The following is a 17949-nucleotide window of genomic DNA, read 5'->3' as shown; positions in this document are numbered from 1 at the left end:
GACGTATCAACAGAACAACAGCCATAGTAGAAGACAGAGACACGTGATCTGGAAACTGCTGGCAAGGAATGCTCTTCAGCCTTAGGCCACAAGAAAATGTTGAGGTGAGTTTTGTTGTGGACCTGCTACAGCGCAGACACTTTCCTAGACGCTAAAGCATTATCTCATCTAAACCCCACACAAAGCCTATGAGAGCCTCCACTTTGCAGCTGGGGAAACTGAAGGTGTACGAAGCTATCCCACACAGTAAGCAGTCGAGAATCCCTCTTACAACACCTCCGGACCACTCTGATGACATGCCAACCCCGACTGACCACGCCTGGCCACATCAAGACCCAGGGCTTCTGAGTGAGTCATTCTTCCCCAGGATTTCAGATGCCAGTCAGGAAAACTGAGGCATCACTGGCAGCTCTTGAGGAAAAATAAGGAGATGAGATAAAGGGGGAAAAAATGACTCTAAAAGCTTAGAGCATCTCAGAAGAGAAGCCAGGCATCCCAATGGCCCCATTCAGCCATAAAGGAGCTTCCCCAGGGACTAGGGCTAGAGGGAGAAACTTGGGCCAAACAACCCAGGCTGTGGGGAAGATCCCGCGGTCCCACTTTTACGCCCCCTGCACACCACCAAGGCTGCTCCCATCAGTGCCAGAAGAGCCCGGCTCAAGCAGCAGAGGATTAAATACAAAATCCTGAGGCGGCAAAGCCCACCCCTCTAGAGCAAAGATTAAGGAAGCACTGCAGAGAATCAAGAAGGGGAAAAGCAAAAAAAAAAAAGAAGAAGAAGAAGAAAGAAAACCTGCCACATACCCAGCTGCCGAGAGTTAACAGTCTTACTCATTTCTCATCAAAACCCTCTTCGGAAGAGGTTAAGCACACAATAGGCTGTGGAAGGCGCCAGCCCGGGCAGCTGCTTGAAATTCCACACGTGTGCCGTGGCGATGTATTTCTATTAATGTCCAGTGTGTGTCAGCGGGAAGATAAGGGGCCGACATCATGTCCGAGCAGTCAACTAGAGAATGGGCCCCATGTTCCACATTGTCTGACACTCGGGAGCCCCACGAACAGAGGCTCATGAGCTGATCCTGCCCTGCATGCTCTAGCACACCTCCTGCCGTGGCTCACAGGGTGTGCAGGTGCGGAGGCGAGAGAGCGGACCGTCGAGGCAGGGAAGGGCACTGGGCGGCAGGGAGCACTCAGGACCGCATATGAAGAGACGAATCCACGGAGGGACGTGTGTGTTGGGAAGGGCACGAGAGTGGACAGAGCCAGCAGGAGTCACGGGGGGATGGGTGCCTGCACTGTGCGAGCCCACTGTGGGGCAAAGAGCAGGAGCAGACCCCTCCTCCAAGAGGCCTTCCTAGTGCAGTCAGCCCAGTGGTACCAGAGCTGTGTGGCAGGGTACACACAGTACAAGGGCCTCAAACACAGAGATGCTCTGCTCGGCATCCCCCTTAGCTGCCCTCCCCAACCACCCCAGTCCTAGTGGAGAACAGGGCCCCAGAAGCCCCAGGAGAAAGCCTGTGGGAACTGAGCAAGGCAGGAGGGAGTGCCGCCAAGAGTGTGGGTGCGCTGGCTCCGCTCAGAATGCCTGCAAGTGGGCCCCTCCCCTCAGCCTCACCAGAGCCCAGGGCCATGAAAACACTCCAGCCTGGGCATCGGTGAGAACACCCACCAGGAGAGCGCAGGCACAGGAAGCTGAGACTAACCTTGGGAGGCTGGAGACACTGCCCAGTGGGATTTGGAAGGTCTGCTTTAGAATGAAGGAGCACCACAGGTGCTTCTGACAAATGACGCCCGCTCCAGGGAGGGAGGGCCAGAAAGGCAGCACCCAGCGACCGCCATCCCACCTGCCCTCTGTAGCATCCCATCTCCGCCACGGTGGAGTCAGCCCCCACTTCCACCCTCAGATTCGTCACCTGCTGAACTTCTCCTCTCCTGCATTTGGGGGAGCTCGGCATGACGCAAAGACAAGAATGCAGGGACTGCCTTCCGCCTGCCAGCCAGCGTGCTGGGTGCTTGGCTTCCACCATGTCACTAAATCATCCTTACGACTCTGGATGTTTGCCAGTTGACACACAAGGAAACTGAGGCTTGTGGAGGTTACGGAAGGTGTCCAAGATCACAGTGGGAATACTTGGTGAATCTGTGTCCAGGGCTAACAAGTCCAGAAGCAGGGCTCCTTCTACACTGCCATGCTACAGAAGATGCTGCTTGCCACCTGACTGGCATTCAGCCCCTTCTTTAAAAACAGACCTGATTTTGGGGGGGGGGTCAGATCCCCGGTTAAAATCACTCACTATCCCAGCTTCCCTTTTAGCCAGAGGTAGCCCTGTGACATGGTTGTGTTGGTGAGAGTCCCTAAAGAGGGTATCTCTCCTACACAAAACAAAACTTGAGTCAGAAGAGGCTTTTGTGGGGCGCCTGGGTGGCTCAGATGGTTAAGCGTCTGCCTTCGGCTCAGGTCATGATCCCAGGGTCCTGGGATCGAGTCCCACATCGGGCTCCTGGCTCAGCGGGGAACCTGCTTCTCCCTCTCCCTCTGCCTCTCTCCCTGCTCATGCTCTCTCTCTCTATCTCTGTGTCTCAAATGAATAAACAAAATCTTTAAAAAAAAAAAAAAAAAAGGCTTTTGGTTCTTCCCTCTTCCTGACTGGAAAACAAATGAGATGTCTGGAGGCACAGTAGCCATCCTGAGGCCATGAGGAGAGCTGCATTGAGAATGGTGGCTCAAAAGGAAAGAAGGTCAATGGATCTCTCCTGATGCACTGTGCTACCGGACCCGCCTGAGCTGTCTGCCCCCAGATTTCTTATTCACCAAATAAACACACCCCCACTGTTTAAGCCACTGCCACCTGGGCTTCTGTTACAGCCCAAGCTGCTCCTGATTCGTGCACATGCTGCTCTATCTAAGAGCCTGAATCTTGTAGGCCAGACACACGAGATAGGGACCTCGCCCAGCCACTGACTGGACACAGAGGTAAGGGGAAAATGTCTGAGACTCTTGTTGATGTTTGTCAGCCAAATAATCCCTTTCCAACTCTTTACCTTGCCAGTAGCCAGCAGTGGTGTCTACCTAAGGGGGCAAACACAATCTGCTTAATTGACAAATCTAAAACATTTTTTCAGAAAAAGGAAAAGGCAGAATGGTAGCTCCCCCAAAGACTATGTGAATAAATCACATAAACAGACTTAAAATAAACCATGACCCTCCCCTCTCCACAGCCCTGCTGGCATCCTAGAGGCATGCATGGAAGTGGGCAGGCACCAGCCCAATTTCACTCAAGCAGGACAGAAAAAGAAAACATACTGCTGCCAAGATCAGTTAGGGCTGTAGGGCCAGCCCCACTTGATCCACAGGCACGAAGCGAGTGGCAGGGGTGGCGGGCACTGCTTCCAGAAGAAGAGGAATGGGATGGGCACAGAGCAGGCACAAACAGCAGGCGCCACTGCTGAGCACCACTGTCCCTGACGGCCGGCATCCTCTCCGAGGCCAGGACGGCCAGCACAACACTCTCCAACTCCTGCCCCAGTTCTCAAGTCAGGCTTCCCTACAATTTTAGGCTTACCTACAGTGCACAAGACCTGCTCAAAACACAAAAGCCCTAACCTCTCAGCTAGGCCCCGGGCTTCCCACAAGACACAAAGCGGTAGGTGAGTAAGGCGTCACCGGCTGCTGTGATGCCGGTCAGATGGCTCAGGTCATGACCACTCCCTCACCCCGCTGCTGCTGAGTTTTTCCAAGGAAGTCTGCGGCTCAGACCCCTTGGGACCCATCAGGCACACAGAGGCCAAGGATCCTGGCTGAGGTCGGCAGCAGAGTCCCTCAAGAGACTTAAGAGAAAAAGCTTCTTTCACAATGCTCTCCAGATCCCAGCCCCAGCTGTCAGCCTCTTTAGCATCCCTGGTGCTAAGAGACATTTTCGTAGACATGCGATCTGCTAATTAGAAGCAATGACACCAGGAATGGAACCGCAATCAGCCATTTGCCTAACAAAGTTAGCAGCTAATGAGGATTTCCAGCTTCTGTCAGCACACAGCAGAGGTCACCTGAGCTCCGCACCAGAGCCAGGAAGGGAAAACTAAAGGCATCTGCAGATCCGTGAGGTGGTGAAGGGGAGGAAGCTGCACGAAATCCTAATCAACCCAGGCTGTGAAACCCACTTGGAATTCCAGCCTCTTAAATAAGAGGGCTAAATGCACATCTCTCACTATCCCAAAGTGTTGGGATCTCCCCTCCCACAGGAGGGCCATTCTGGAACAAATTCTGAAATCCCTGCATTTTACTCTGAGAAGTGCACAGAGCAACAGCTTTCTTTAAAGAGAAGGAGTCCACACACCTTCCACCTTCTGCTAAGATCCAAACAGCTAGTGGCTGCTATTCACCATCGCCTTGCTCAGTGGGCACTACCCTGGTGACCTTATCCAGACCAGCCCCCCATTCCCTTTGGCCCCTCTCAATCCCACCTCACCACACCTGCCCTCACCCTAGTCCTCCAGCTCCCCACTGCCAGGGTAACCACCATCTTCCTGGTGCTTCAAAATGTGTAAAAGAGCTGAGGGAAAAACAGGACTTTTCCAGCCCAAGGACACCATCACAATGCATCTAATGAGGTGGACAGGAAACAGGAGCCTAACAAGCTTCCCAGGGGTAATGCCCAGAGCTCAACCCTCTCAGGTCCATTGGGCTCACTCTGGGGGCATGTCCCAGGGACCTGAGAAGCAACTAGACCGTAGTAGCCCTCCCATTCACAGGCCGGCGAGGGAGTCTAAATGCCTTGAGAAGGTTTCTTTCTGTTCTTGCCACATGCCTCAAATAGCACATGGGCTGCTGCTACAAGGAACTAGGGCTCTGAGCTCTCTCACACAGTGCACGTTACTGCCAGCAGTCCGCCACGTGCCACTGGACCTCACTCATGTCCTGAAGTAGGCACTGCCCGCTCTGACAAGTTTCTTACCACCTGTCCCCCACAATACCAAGCCCAGCTTGCCTGACCCTTCCCAGGGCACGGTACCAGTAGAGAGCGCTTTCCTAGCTATCCTCAGCAAAGAGCTCCTGCTTTCTTTTGAGGCCAAGAGGTCTGACAAAGGCACCCATGTAGGTAGTGAGTTGCATCGGGGATGGGGGCCTGGTGCACATTTCAAATAGCACAGCCTCTGCCCTCGAGTACCATGGGGAGCCACATCACCAGGGGGAATACTACACATCCCTCAGGGGCCCAAACAGCAAAAGGGGCAGAACCACTGTGGGGTCCCTGGCTTGCAACATCAGTCCAGGAGCCAGCTTTGGGCCTGCATCAGGTGGGGCTGTTCAAAATACAGATTCCAGGGTCACAGAGACAAAGAGTCTAATCCAGTCGTTTCTGGCCTAAGATCCACTTATGTGTATCTTTGCCAAGTTCCCGGGTGATCCTGACACACAGCAGGTGGGGAAGTCAGGCAGGGAGATGGACCAAGAGCAAAGTGCTGCAGGTAAATGGCAGCCAGGGACGAGGCTGAATGGGAGGGCCCTCGATACCCATACCACACAGGTGGAAAACCCCAAAGCATCTGCCCACAAATGAGGTGTTTCTGTGAGCCACCCTCCCCACCCGCCTCCACACTACTGCAGCCTGTCTCTCCAAAGGACTGGTCAAAAGCCTGAAGGACTGATTTGTTCAGGAATCAGTTCACATCAACCCTTTGTCAAGAGTCCATGGATGGAAGTGGAGAAGAGGGGAAGGAGGTATAACTTGCCCAACAACGCACAATCCTGTTTACCCCCATTTCTACCCCAGGAAGGAAACAGCACAGAGGAGTGAAGGAACCCCAGTGATGGGCTCCTCTGGGTACAGTTCTGTCAGCTTCACTAGCCCAGAACAACGTGCCCAATTCCTGGAGCTCCTGGGTGCCAGGCATTTCATACCAATGGCTCCATGGGTCAATCCTCACAACTACCCACAAGCGTCATGATCCAGTCCTGGTGTACTGGGGGCCATCCCTGGACTTGGGTGCCAGGCTCTTAGTCCCTGAATGGTTTTTATGCCCTCCCCAGCCCCAGTTTGTATAAAATATAAGAGAAATAAAGCCAAAGTTCCTTTTTTGGTGTGTAATCAGCTAAAAATATGGTTGAACCAGTTTTCATAACTAGCCTATCTGTAGTTTTCCTATCTCTAAAAATTATCCTACCATATGGCCACAAGGCCACATAATTTTAACTCTGACCTTAATAAGGAAAGTAGGAACCCAGGCAGCCTCAGTACCGCTTCCAAACAATTATTCTGATTCTCTAAGAAAATGAATGCGCCCACCCTTGCTCTTTGAGTAAATGTGGCTGCAAACGAGGCATGGTGGCAGTCAGCTGTGTGGACTGTCCTCTGTACCTTGTGGAGAGCCAGCCTGCCCTGTGGAAGGACTGGCCCCATACAGCAATAGTCACATGGGCCCGGACATTCAGAGAGGGAACAAAATTTGCCCTTCTCATTTTCCCTGGGGTGTGAAGTGTGCTTGAAAGTGATGATGACCAAAGGGAAGTGTGAAATGTGGCATCAGTTACGAGCCTCGTCCTCAAGACCTATATTGTTTGAAAGTCCTGGGGAACAGGGCAGGAGAAGTGACTGAGAGACCCTCCATGGACTCCTGAGGTGCAGGTGCATGGGGCCAGTGGACATGTGAAAGCCCAGCAGAAGACGGAGAGAAGCCCGTGGTACTCCAGGCCCTACACTGAGCACCACCCAGGAGCCACCTGCAGCTGGAGAAGGTGCAAGGAAGCACTCCCAGGACAAGATAAGCGGGGCCTCCCACAAGTCTGATGGGAAAGTAAGACGGCACAGACAAACCCTGCAGAGCTCAGATCCCAAGTCCTGCTGAACAGAGGTTTGGGTCCAACCCTCAGTCTGAAGCCAAAGCACCAACAGAGCCCACGTCCTGCTCAAGTACAGACAAGATGTACCCACCCTCCCACACCATGACCTGTCAAAAGAAGAAGATGGCCGGCTCGGGGCATGAGCACTATTTTCCTCAGCCTCTAGCGTTCTTCTACACATGATATCCAGTATCAATCATAAGGCACATGAAGCTGTAGGAACATGGGACCCATTATCGAAAGAGGAAATAATGAACCTGAACCAAACTCAGAGATGACCCAGATGTCGGAATTATCAGAGACTTTAGATAATTATGATAAAGAGGTTTAGAGGATCCACAGGAAAAGGTGGACAACATGTGTAAATGATGGGGAATTTCAGCAGAGAAATCGAAACTCTAAAAAATGTCAAATGTAAAAAAAGAATCAGAAGTTAAAGTGGAAGTTCATGACTCTTCCCAAACTGCCCCCTGGGCTATCCCCAGAAAAGTCCTCATTTTACCCACCAGAAGACTGAGGCAATCAGGTACCACTGTGCCGTGAAACTTCTCACAAGAATAAAAACCACTGAGGAGCTAGGATCCATCCCCGTCAGCACCACTGCCCCCCAGCTGCTTGAGGCACCTGGTGACTCAGAGAGACTCAAACAATTACAGTCTCTGGAGCTGGACTGTCTAGTCCAGAGGTCAGCAAACTACAGCTCACCCATCAAATCCAACCTACAGCCACTTTCCGTATGACCTCTGAGGAAGAATGTGTTTTTACATTTTTTAGAGCTGTAAAAACAACAACAACAAAGAATGTGTGACAGAGACCAAATGTGGCCCTGCAAAGTCTAAAATATTTACTATATGGCTCTTTACAGAGAAAGTTTGTCACCCCTGATCTAATCTTGAAAAGAAAAAAGATAATAAAACGGCAATATTTAGGGAAGTAAAGAAAGGGGCTATGGATGGCAGACTCATTTTGGTTTTTTTTCAGATTATGGATTTTACCAGCCATCTAGGTGCTGAAAAATCCATCTCCAAAGGAATTCAAGATCTCTGTAGCTCAAATTGGAGGAGGCATAAGGACAAGGCCACTAGAGTCCCTAGGCTACTAATGTTCTAAAACAAACAGCCATGCCAAACAGCTGCCCCCAGGTGTCAGGCCTCCTCAGCTGCGTGTCAAGTAGAGAACTTCCTGACCCCCGGCCTGAGCCACCAGGCCCAGCCACTGCCTTCTTCCATGCAAGTTAAACCCCAAGTGTGTAAGTCTCTGACAGGAGTCATGTAAACTAGCTGACTCCAAGATGTCATCATAGTGAAAGGCTGTTTTGTTTTGTTTTGCTTTGTTTTATCATTTGAAAAGGTCAGACCTATGAACTGCTATCCAGAGAAGGCTGACCTGGGTACATGCTTCCACCTATTCACAACGGGACACAATGAGGAGGCTTCCAGGAGCCAAACAAGGACTGCTGTACAGAGGTCTCCAGGGGTGCCTGGGTAGCTCAGTCTGTTAAGCGTCTGACTTCGGCTCAGGTTGTGATCTCAGGGTCCTGGGATCGAGCCCCAAGTCGGGCTCTATGCTCAGCAGGGAGTCTGCTGCTCCCTCTCCCTCTGCTTGTGCTCACTCATTCTCTCTCTCCATATCTCTCTCTCTCAAATAAATAAATAAAATTTTTTTTTAAGATTTTATTTATTTATTTGAGAGAGAGAGAATGAGAGACAGCACGAGAGGGAAGAGGGTCAGAGGGAGAAGCAGACCCCCCACTGAGCAGGGAGCCTGATGCGGGACTCGATCCCGGGACTCCAGGATCATGACCTGAGCCGAAGGCAGTCGCTTAACCAACTGAGCCACCCAGGTGCCCCTAAATAAATAAAATCTTAAAAAAAAAAAAGTCTCCAAAGCAGGAGGCACTGCCCCACACCCCTCATCCACTGGAGCTCTAGCTAGCCATGATTCCCTAACCATCCATGCACATCTATAATTTACTGAGTGCTACTGAGAAGACCACAGTTCCTCACCTTGAGGAGCTTATAATCTGAGGAATGAGACTTCCGAAGATGTAGGAGGGGAGAACTAGGAAGAAAGGCTATAGCTGTAACCTATCTCACTCAGGATTTCAGAAAATTACAACTCAAAAACTTCTGAATCCATCATTTTCCTTAAATCCTGATTGCAGACTTCATAGAGCTAAGGTGGCAGCTTCTTCCAGCATCAGAACAATGAAAAGAAGGCGCAGTAGATCAAACCTCCCCTGCAGACTGGAGAGCGGAGCAGGACAGCCACGCTTCTTGTGCAAGTCCTTAGGTTAGGCAGGCACACCCAGGTGGAGAAGCACTTGGTTATGACGTCTGGCCAGTGGCAGGATTTGGTCCCCACTTCTTCATCTGCCATTTTAGACCTTTCCCTGTGGCCACGGTTCAGTAGAAGAAAAGTTCTCTCCTCTTGTGCATCTCTTTTGAGGCATAAGAAAACCCTCCCCCAAAGGTCACCATTAGACCTGCAGAATTTCATCCCAGGCCCACACCTGCCTGCCACACCCCATGCCCCTAGACCGCAGCCAAGCGGCTTGTCCCCACCTGCCCTCGGCCTCTGCTCAGGCTTCAGCCTTCAGCCTTCAGCCTTCTCCACCTGGAGAGCCTCTCCTCAGTCTTCAAGATCCAGCCCACGGGTCACCTCCCCTCAGAAGATTTTCCCACCCTGCCAGGAAGAGTCTGTTGTCACCACCTCCTTCCTCCTCTAGTGCCTTCCTATCCCTTTGGTCTGAGACTGTGACACTGTCCAGTCACTTCTGAGAATACTTACCTCCCCTAATGAACAGAGCTTTTCAAGAACAGAAGCTGTTTCTCATTTGTTTCCACTAAATCAAGAAACGAACCCAGTGCCTAACATAACAAGCATGTAGAGAATATATAGAAAAAAATAATAAAATAATTGCTCACCAAAAAAGAAATAAAATGAAAGTTTTTGCTTTCCATCAGGTGTACTCCAATCTCATACCTAATGTGTCAGGAATCCCAACAGGCAAGGTCATAAATCTCATTCTCCCCTAAAGTAAAGTTCTGCCCATCAGAAGATTCAGCCCCAGAAACCGCTCTGTTCTTATTTCTCTCTAGAACATTTGGGACTCCAAACTTCCTGCCCCAACTCAGAGGAAAGCATACCTTACTAACATAGGCTCCACTGAAACACAGGGCCTTCACCCCAATTATATCTGGGGCTCTACAGTCTGCAAGTAATAGGGAACACACATAACATACTCAAAAACAGTCCACTACTACACTAGATAGGAAATGGGAACACTTTTGTCATCAGAAGTAGGTTATAAAAATTATTACCTTTCCTTGTCATTAGCTTTATTAACTTTTCCCAATAATGAGCTGAAACATTCCCTCATGCAGAAGAGGATTAAAAAATCAATATTGTCAAAGAGAGGGCAGAAAAGCACTTTAAATGTCAAACTGCACTCAGCACACTCGGGAAAAAGTCCTCCAGACAAGGCTACAGGTGCAAGGGTGCAGGGCTTGAGGACACTGGCCAGACAGAGGTGGCCCCAAGAAGCGGGCAGCCAGCTCATACAGCGAGAGACCACGCCACATCCACCTCGGGGTCCAACCTGGCCCCAAGGCCAGGAGAACATGCTATGATCCAAACACTAGGGCCTTAAGTGCCCTGCCCAGCAGGCTCCTTCAATCTGTACATATGGAACGCTCGGATGAGGAAAGAAAATTCCCTATGCTTCTGTTCAGGTCCCTTCTCCGTTTTTTTCCTTTTATTTAAATCCTCCAAAGCACAAGTACAGTTTTGAAATGATCTCCACTAAAAGGCCCTGCCAGCCACAACAACCCAAGTGGGGGGGTGGCTATGGTATCACTCAGCATCCTCAGCATCTAGGTGAGTGCCTCACCCCCCTGCTGACTTACAGAAAGGGCCTGGAATTGGCTTCCCTTCTCTGTTTGCATTGACTGGCTGAAGCCTTCAAAACCAGGCTCATGTGTCTCTTTGCATCTGTTACAGCACCAAATAACAGAAACCAACTCCAGCTAACACAAGCAAAGGAGAGCTGACTGCGGGTCATCAGCAGACGATTCAATCCTCAAGAAGGCAGAGGACCAGATGGAAACCAACGGGTACCGTGGAGGTGTGGGAGACAGCAAGACAGCCTCACCGCATGAAGATCCTGATGAGCAGGCCTGGGCTACAGTCCTACCCTGGCCTCTTCACTCACTCAGAACGAAAGTCCCCAGAGAGAGGGTTTGACTGGCTGCCCTCCGGGTGTGGCTACACCATGGCAGGGGGAGAGAAGAGATCTGGCTTCCATAAAAGAAGTTGGGCACTGGGATTGCAATCCCACCAAGACAAGGCGCAACAGGAGCCGGGTAAATTCCCAAAAGGAAACAGGACACCAACTGCATGGAGAGATGGATGTTGAACAGTCAAAAAAAATGGGAACACCCAGAAAAGTAGTCAATAAACATTTTCAAAATGAAGGAAGTCACTTGCTTCACTATTCCCTAAGAACTCAGGTTCAGAAGAGCATTATCCATCGAAATTTGGGGAGGGAGGATCAAATAAAGATTTATTTTCTTTATTCTAAAGTTGCCCTTTGTTAAAAAAGAAAACCCACACAGCTGTAGTGAAGGTCATTTAAGTCCCTTCCCGATAGTAAAGGTTCTCCTCCAAGGACAGTCTTGAGGAGGCAGGACCCAGCCTTCTTCACAGGTGGAAGAAGGGAAGCTGTGAATTTTCTTTCATTGTAATTAACACATTCCAGGTGAGAAGGAAGAAACACCACACCTGTAGGCTGCACTTTTCCATGCTAGGTGACTGTCCCAGGTGGCCAGCTGGGTTTGCTCATGCCATATCGGTTAACCCTTCACCTCCAGAACCAGAGTCCTTTCCACTTGGTTGTCAAGCTCCCTGAAAAGGGGTGACAACAACCTGCCCTGCAGAGACTAATTGTCAGAGCCCCTAAAACCACATCCTCACCCCAGTTTCTCTCTGTACCAACTGACTCTTCACCAGGATGCCACAGGATTCTAAAAACGCCAGTCAGATCACATCATTGCCATCCTCATGGTCTCCAGGGACTCTTCCGAGGTTTCAGTCACGGAGGGCTATCTTGTGGGTCAAGTCTGCAAGGTGCCCAAGGCCTTCTATAAAGTGGCTTCACGCCTCACTAACCTCTCTCACTGTGTCCTGTCACCTCCTCCAGACCCACCCATCTCCCCGCAGCTGCTCCTTCAGCCTGGGGGCCCCAGCCATATTGCTCAAGGCTGAGGTCAAAGCCATGTCTTCCACCAGCAGTTAACACCACTGCCTTTGCATTCCCAAGCACATCATCTTTACCGCCACCTCACGCTTACTGAAACCAGTGTGGCCTTTTTCTAAGTTTTTGATTTAAGTCTGTCTTCCCCAAGGGTGACAAGGATGTACTGTTCATATTTCCCAGAGGGCCTAGTTCAACTAGCATCTGTTATGTACCCACCGCAGCTTTCAACATCTGTGCAGAGGCCTTCCTCCCAGCCACCACCCAGGGCACAGTCCCAAATGGTAATCTCACCTCGTCTGCAACTTCCTTCTGTGCAGCACAGGGTATACCAGGCCACCCACCTAAGGCAGGGCGAGGCTGCTGCTCGTCTCCTGGCCCATGGCCTCTGAAGCAGATGACATTAGAGGCTGCTACAGCCATTCTTCCCTCCCCCACCCCGCCCCCATTCCTTGCTGTGATATCATAATTTAAATAAGAACTAAATATTTAGTCTTTACTGTTAAGAGTTCCTAAAACCTGGGGCGCCTGGGTGGCTCAGTCGTTAAGTATCTGCCTTCGGCTCAGGTCATGATCCCAGGGTCCTGGGATCGAGCCCCGCGTTGGGCTCCCTGCTCAGCGGGAGGCCTGCTTCTCCTTCTCCCACTCCCCCTGCTTGTGTTCCCTCTCTCGCTGTGTCTCTCTCTGTCAAATAAATAAAATCTTTTAAAAAAAAAAAAAAGAGCTCCTAAAACGCTTGGAATTTCCTAAGTGATGAGAGGGATAAAGGTATCTTTCTTTATGGTAATGTGATGACTTTTGGACTGCATGGAAGGATGAGGACTGGTTACCAGTGGAGCCAATCACTGGTTGGAGGGTTGGAACTTACAGTCCTACCCCTGAGCTCCAGGGAGGGGAGAGGGGCTGAAGGTTGAGTTCAATCACTAGTAGTCAATGACTGAATCAGTCATGCCTAGGTAATGAAGCCTCACCCCAGTTTCACCCCAAAACAACTGGATCTGAAGAGCTTCCAGGTAGGCGAGCAAAGAGAGGCTCTGGGGGAGTGGCGCGCTGGCATAGGACAGGGAGCTCTGCACCCTTTCCCCACATACCTTGCCCTATGGATCTCGCCCATCTGGCTGTTCCTGAGTTAAATCCTTTCATAATCCTTTTAGTAAGTTAAACGTTTCTCTGAGCTCTGTGAGTCACTCTAGCAAATCAGTCAAACGAGGGGATGATGGGAACCTCTGATTCACAGCCAGTCAACCAGAAGCACAGGTGACAACCTGGCCTTGAGTGGTATCTGAAGTGTGGGGAGGGGGCAGTCTTGTGCCCTGAGCCCTTACCCTGTGGAGTCTCAGGAGGGAGTTGAATTGGAGGACACCCAGCTGGTGTCAGAGAATTTCGTGGCTGTGTGGGGGTTTTCCCACATGGAAATGGAATTGGGAGAATTATTACTCTAAGTCCAACTTCTATCTGGATGTCCACCCCCTCTCCAGTGGGACTAGAAAAGAGCCCCTGCTCCAGTCAGTGGAGCCCTCCCTGTTCCCTCTGCAGACGACTGGCTGAGCCATGGGCCCCCAGTGCAGTTCAGGCCAGTGCCATGTCAGAGGCCTTCTGCTGGGGACTTCCGGGAAAGTTTTCTCTTCTTCTGCTAGGTGTGTCCCCATCTGCATAAGACCTGGCAGAGTGCAGGGGCAGCTGTCATTGACCTGTGGGAATGTCTAGCCTGAGGACACCCTGGCACACTGAAGATGGCAGAGCAGAAGGAGAATGGGGATCATGACGCCAGCAAGCTGCTGAATTAGTCAAGCCTGGGGCATTTCTAGACTTCTGGGATTACGACATAAAGCCTTCACTCACAGCAGAAAGAATCCTAACTAATAGTCTCCCATCAATTAAATGCATTAATAACTAACAGCGATAACAGCGCGTTTTTATAATCCGCCAGGCACATGCTAAGCCTGGGACAGTTATTATCTCACCTAATCCCTTGGGCAATCCTATGTGCAAACATCATGATCCTCAACCAAGGCTCATAGACACTGGAGGACGGGCCCGAGGTAGTAAGCAGGGAGCTAGGATTTGTACCCAGGCTGCCTACCTTTAAAAAATTGTGTTCTACAGGGTGCCTGGGTGGCTCAGTTGGTTAGGCGACTGCCTTCGGCTCAGGTCATGATCCTGGAGTCCCGGGATCGAGTCCCGCATCAGGCTCCCTGCTCGGCAGGGAGTCTGCTTCTCCCTCTGACCCTCCCCCCTCTCATGTGCTCTCTCTCTCTCATTCTCTCTCTCAAATAAATAAATAAAATCTTTAAAAAAAAAAAATTGTGTTCTCCATCTCATTAGTGCATGCCCTCAAGCCCCTAGTACTCTCCCTTCAGACCCTCCTGGTACATATACCACTTAAAACTGTGACTTTTCAGAGAGAGGGACCAGACTGTTGAATGATCCAGCCCTCACCATATAACCTAGCGCTCTAGAAACTGAAAATACAGGCCAGAGGTAGCAAAGCAAGTCAGTGGTAGAGCTAGGGCTATAAGAACTCAAGCCCCTGGTCCCCCAGAAAGACAGCCTTTCCACAAAGGTGGAGCCAGGCCCCAGGGCTTCAGAGAGATCAGGCTCCAGGGCCTAACCTCTGCCTCCCAGAGCTGCTGGAGCACAAAAGGCCAGCTCAGGAAGATCTCTACTCACCAGCTGGGTTGACTTCTGCTTCTCCTGGTCAACGCTGCCCTCCCCCTGCTGCAGGGATGCACTCCTGTGCTTTGTGGCTGCCTCTCTTTCCCTCGTCACCACCTGGAATAGCTCATCCTGGACCTTGGCCTGCTCCTGTTTATACCTGTGCCAGAAGAGAGATGGAGGGAAGCAGATGCAGATGGCCTGACTGGCAGAAGGTAGCCAAGAAAAGGTTTGCGTACTCACTTCAGCTGGCAGGGGATGGGGACCTGTGGGCCAGGGGATCTCTGAGGCCAGCGGGAAAGGCTCAGGCATCAGTGATAGTCCCCAAGGCAAGGGGATACAGTGACACGCTCTCAGCTGGGACAATATAGATTAGGAACAGAAGGAGACCTGACCACCAGATGAGGAATCAGACAGCCATAGGCCAAATGAGAGATTCTCGGGGCACAGGTTCAATCCCGGGCTAGCCACTGGTACACAGTGGGCAGGCAGGGTGGGAAACCCCACATCCTTCTGCCTCCACTTGAAAGCCTGAACAGTTTAGATGACAGCAGTCTTTTGTTTAGAACATTTAACTCTTCATCCTGAATGTATTCCTACCATCTGACCTATTTCTGGGCATTCTGCCTAGTAAAATAATCCTTAAGACAGAAAAAGGTTATTAGTACCAAGATGCTCTTACAAGACTTATTTATTATAGTGTGGAAAAATGCAAACAACTTAAATGTCCAACATCAAGGTCAAGTTAAAGAACATATAGTACAACTGTGCAATGGTATATTATGTCATCATTAGACCAATATATTCTTAGATTTGTCAATGCCTGAATCTAAAAATTGAGGACCAATAAATAACACTTTTAGAAATAAAAATGTTCATAAAGCAGGTGTAACAAATGGAAAATAATTGTAAAACTATGTAAACATAACAAGATATAAAATTATATGTAACTTTGAAAAAAATAATTGTCAACTAGGGGAAAGAAGACATTTGAAAGAAACACTCCAAAATATTAACAGGAGTTATTCTGAATCTATGGGTGATTTTTTCATTTTATATATTTCCCAAGTCTTTCATTAGCATGTGTTAGTTGAACATTTTTAAAATTTTTAGAAGTTCAAAAAAAAAAAGGTCCAGGTTAGTTATTCTTGGAGAGGCCTCCTAGGATCAGAGAGGGGAAATTCTTAGAATGTGGGCTCCAATCCATGACTATGGAACACACCCGGCTCGGCTGACCTAATTGAGGAAGCCACTCAACTGTGGCTGAACTGGCCCCCTAAGCTACCACACTGGGTCCTCTGTTACAGAGGCCAGGGTCCTAAAGGGTAGAGAGGAAGTCAGTCAATGACAACTACAATTAACATTCACTGAGAACTCTCCCGGGTGCTGGGCTTAAGTGCTTCCTATGCATTAACATATTTAATCAGGACAATACCCCCATCAAAGAGGTACTCCAGCTATGCCCTTCTCAGAGGCCTACAGAAATGCAGCGATGTTCCAGAGTCACATAACTAGTGCGGGGCATAATCAGGAAGCACACTGCATTCTGAGGGCCTCTGTGCCTCAGGGGACGGGACAGAGGTCCCGGTTCAGAGGTGTCGCCAGCTCTCTGTGAGTGTGGCCTGTACCAACAGGAAGTCGCCAACACTCTGGAGCCAGTCCATGTGGGCAATTCGTTAGAATTGTGAGGGCTCTTTCTCTTCTCCATATCTCTAAAAATATGCCAGCATGCATACACACAAAAGGTCCAGCCACTCAGCTACTTAGTCCTAGCTCTTTATTTTTTATTTATTTTTTTTCTGTTTTATTTTTTTTTATTCTTATGTTAATCCCCATACATTACATCATTAGTTTTAGATGTAGTGTTCCATGATTCATTGTTTGTGCATAACACCCAGTGCTCCATGCAGAATGTGCCCTCCTCAATACCCACCACCAGGCTAACCCATCCTCCCACCCCCCTCCCCTCTAGAACCCTCAGTTTGTTTTTCAGAGTCCATCATCTCTCATGGTTCATCAACCCCTCTGATTTCCCCCGCTTCATTCTTCCCCTCTCGCTACCTTCTTCTTCTTCTTCTTTTTTTTCTTAACATATATTGCATTATTTGTTTCAGAGGTACAGATCTGAGAGTCAACAGTCTTGCACAATTCACAGCGCTTACCAGAGCACATACCCTCCCCAGTGTCTATCACCCAGTCACCCCATCCCTCCCACCCCACCCCCCACTCCAGCAACCCTCAGTTTGTTTCCTGCAATTAAGAATTCCTCATATCAGTGAGATCATATGATACATGTCTTTCTCTGTTTGACTTATTTCACTCAACATAATACCCTCCAGTTCCATCCACGTCATTGCAAATGGCAAGATCTCATTCCTTTTGATGGCTGCATAATATTCCATTGTATATATATACCACTTCTTCTTTATCCATTCATGTCGATGGACATCTTGGCTCTTTCCACAGTTTGGCTACTGTGGACATTGCTGCTATAAACATCGGGGTGCACATACCCTTTCGGATCCCTAGTTTTGTATCTTTGGGGTAAATACCCAGTAGTGCAGTTGCTGGATCATATGGTAGCTCTATTTTCAACTTTTTGAGGAACCTCCATACTGTTTTCCAGAGTGGCTGCACCAGCTTGCATTCCCACCAACAGTGTAGGAGGGTTCCCCTTTCTCCGCATCCCCGCCAACATCTGTCGTTTCCTGACTTGTTAATTTTAGCCATTCTGACTGGTGTGAGGTGGTATCTCATTGAGGTTTTGATTTGGATTTCCCTGATGCCGAGCAATATTGAGCACTTTTTCGTGTGTCTGTTGGCCATTTGGATGTCTTCTTTGGAAAAATGTCTGTTCATGTCTTCTGCCCATTTCTTGATTGGATTCTTTGTTCTTTGGGTATTGAGTTTGATGAGTTCTTTATAGATTTTGGATACTAGCCCTTTATCTGATATGTCATTTGCAAATATCTTCTCCCATTCTGTCGGTTGTCTTTTGGTTTTGTTGACTGTTTCCTTTGCTTTGCAAAAGCTTTTTATCTTGATGAAGTCCCAATAGTTCATTTTTGCCCTTGCTTCCCTTGCCTTTGGCGATGTTTCTAGGAAGAAGCTGCTTCGGCTGAGGTCAAAGAGGTTGCTGCCTGTGTTCTCCTTTAGGATTTTGATGGACTCCTGTCTCACATTGAGGTCTTGCAACCATTTG

The 17949-nt window shown here is 49.5% G+C and overlaps 1 protein-coding gene across 1 annotated transcript in view; it reads right to left on the bottom strand.

Moving 5' to 3' along the window:
- Positions 1-17949, bottom strand: part of CHCHD6 (coiled-coil-helix-coiled-coil-helix domain containing 6) — a 251575-nt gene that overhangs the window by 208175 nt on the left and 25451 nt on the right. The window contains exon 4 of the mRNA XM_034996408.1: positions 14763-14907. Within this exon, the coding sequence (XP_034852299.1) occupies positions 14763-14907 (145 nt within the window). The remainder of the gene's footprint in view (positions 1-14762; positions 14908-17949) is intronic.

The sequence above is a fragment of the Mirounga leonina genome, unplaced genomic scaffold (assembly GCF_011800145.1).
Source record: "Mirounga leonina isolate KUSES-001 unplaced genomic scaffold, KU_Mleo_1.0 Mir_94, whole genome shotgun sequence".
In the NCBI taxonomy this organism is placed as follows: Eukaryota; Metazoa; Chordata; class Mammalia; order Carnivora; family Phocidae; genus Mirounga; species Mirounga leonina.
This window is presented reverse-complemented; position numbering and strand designations above follow the sequence as displayed.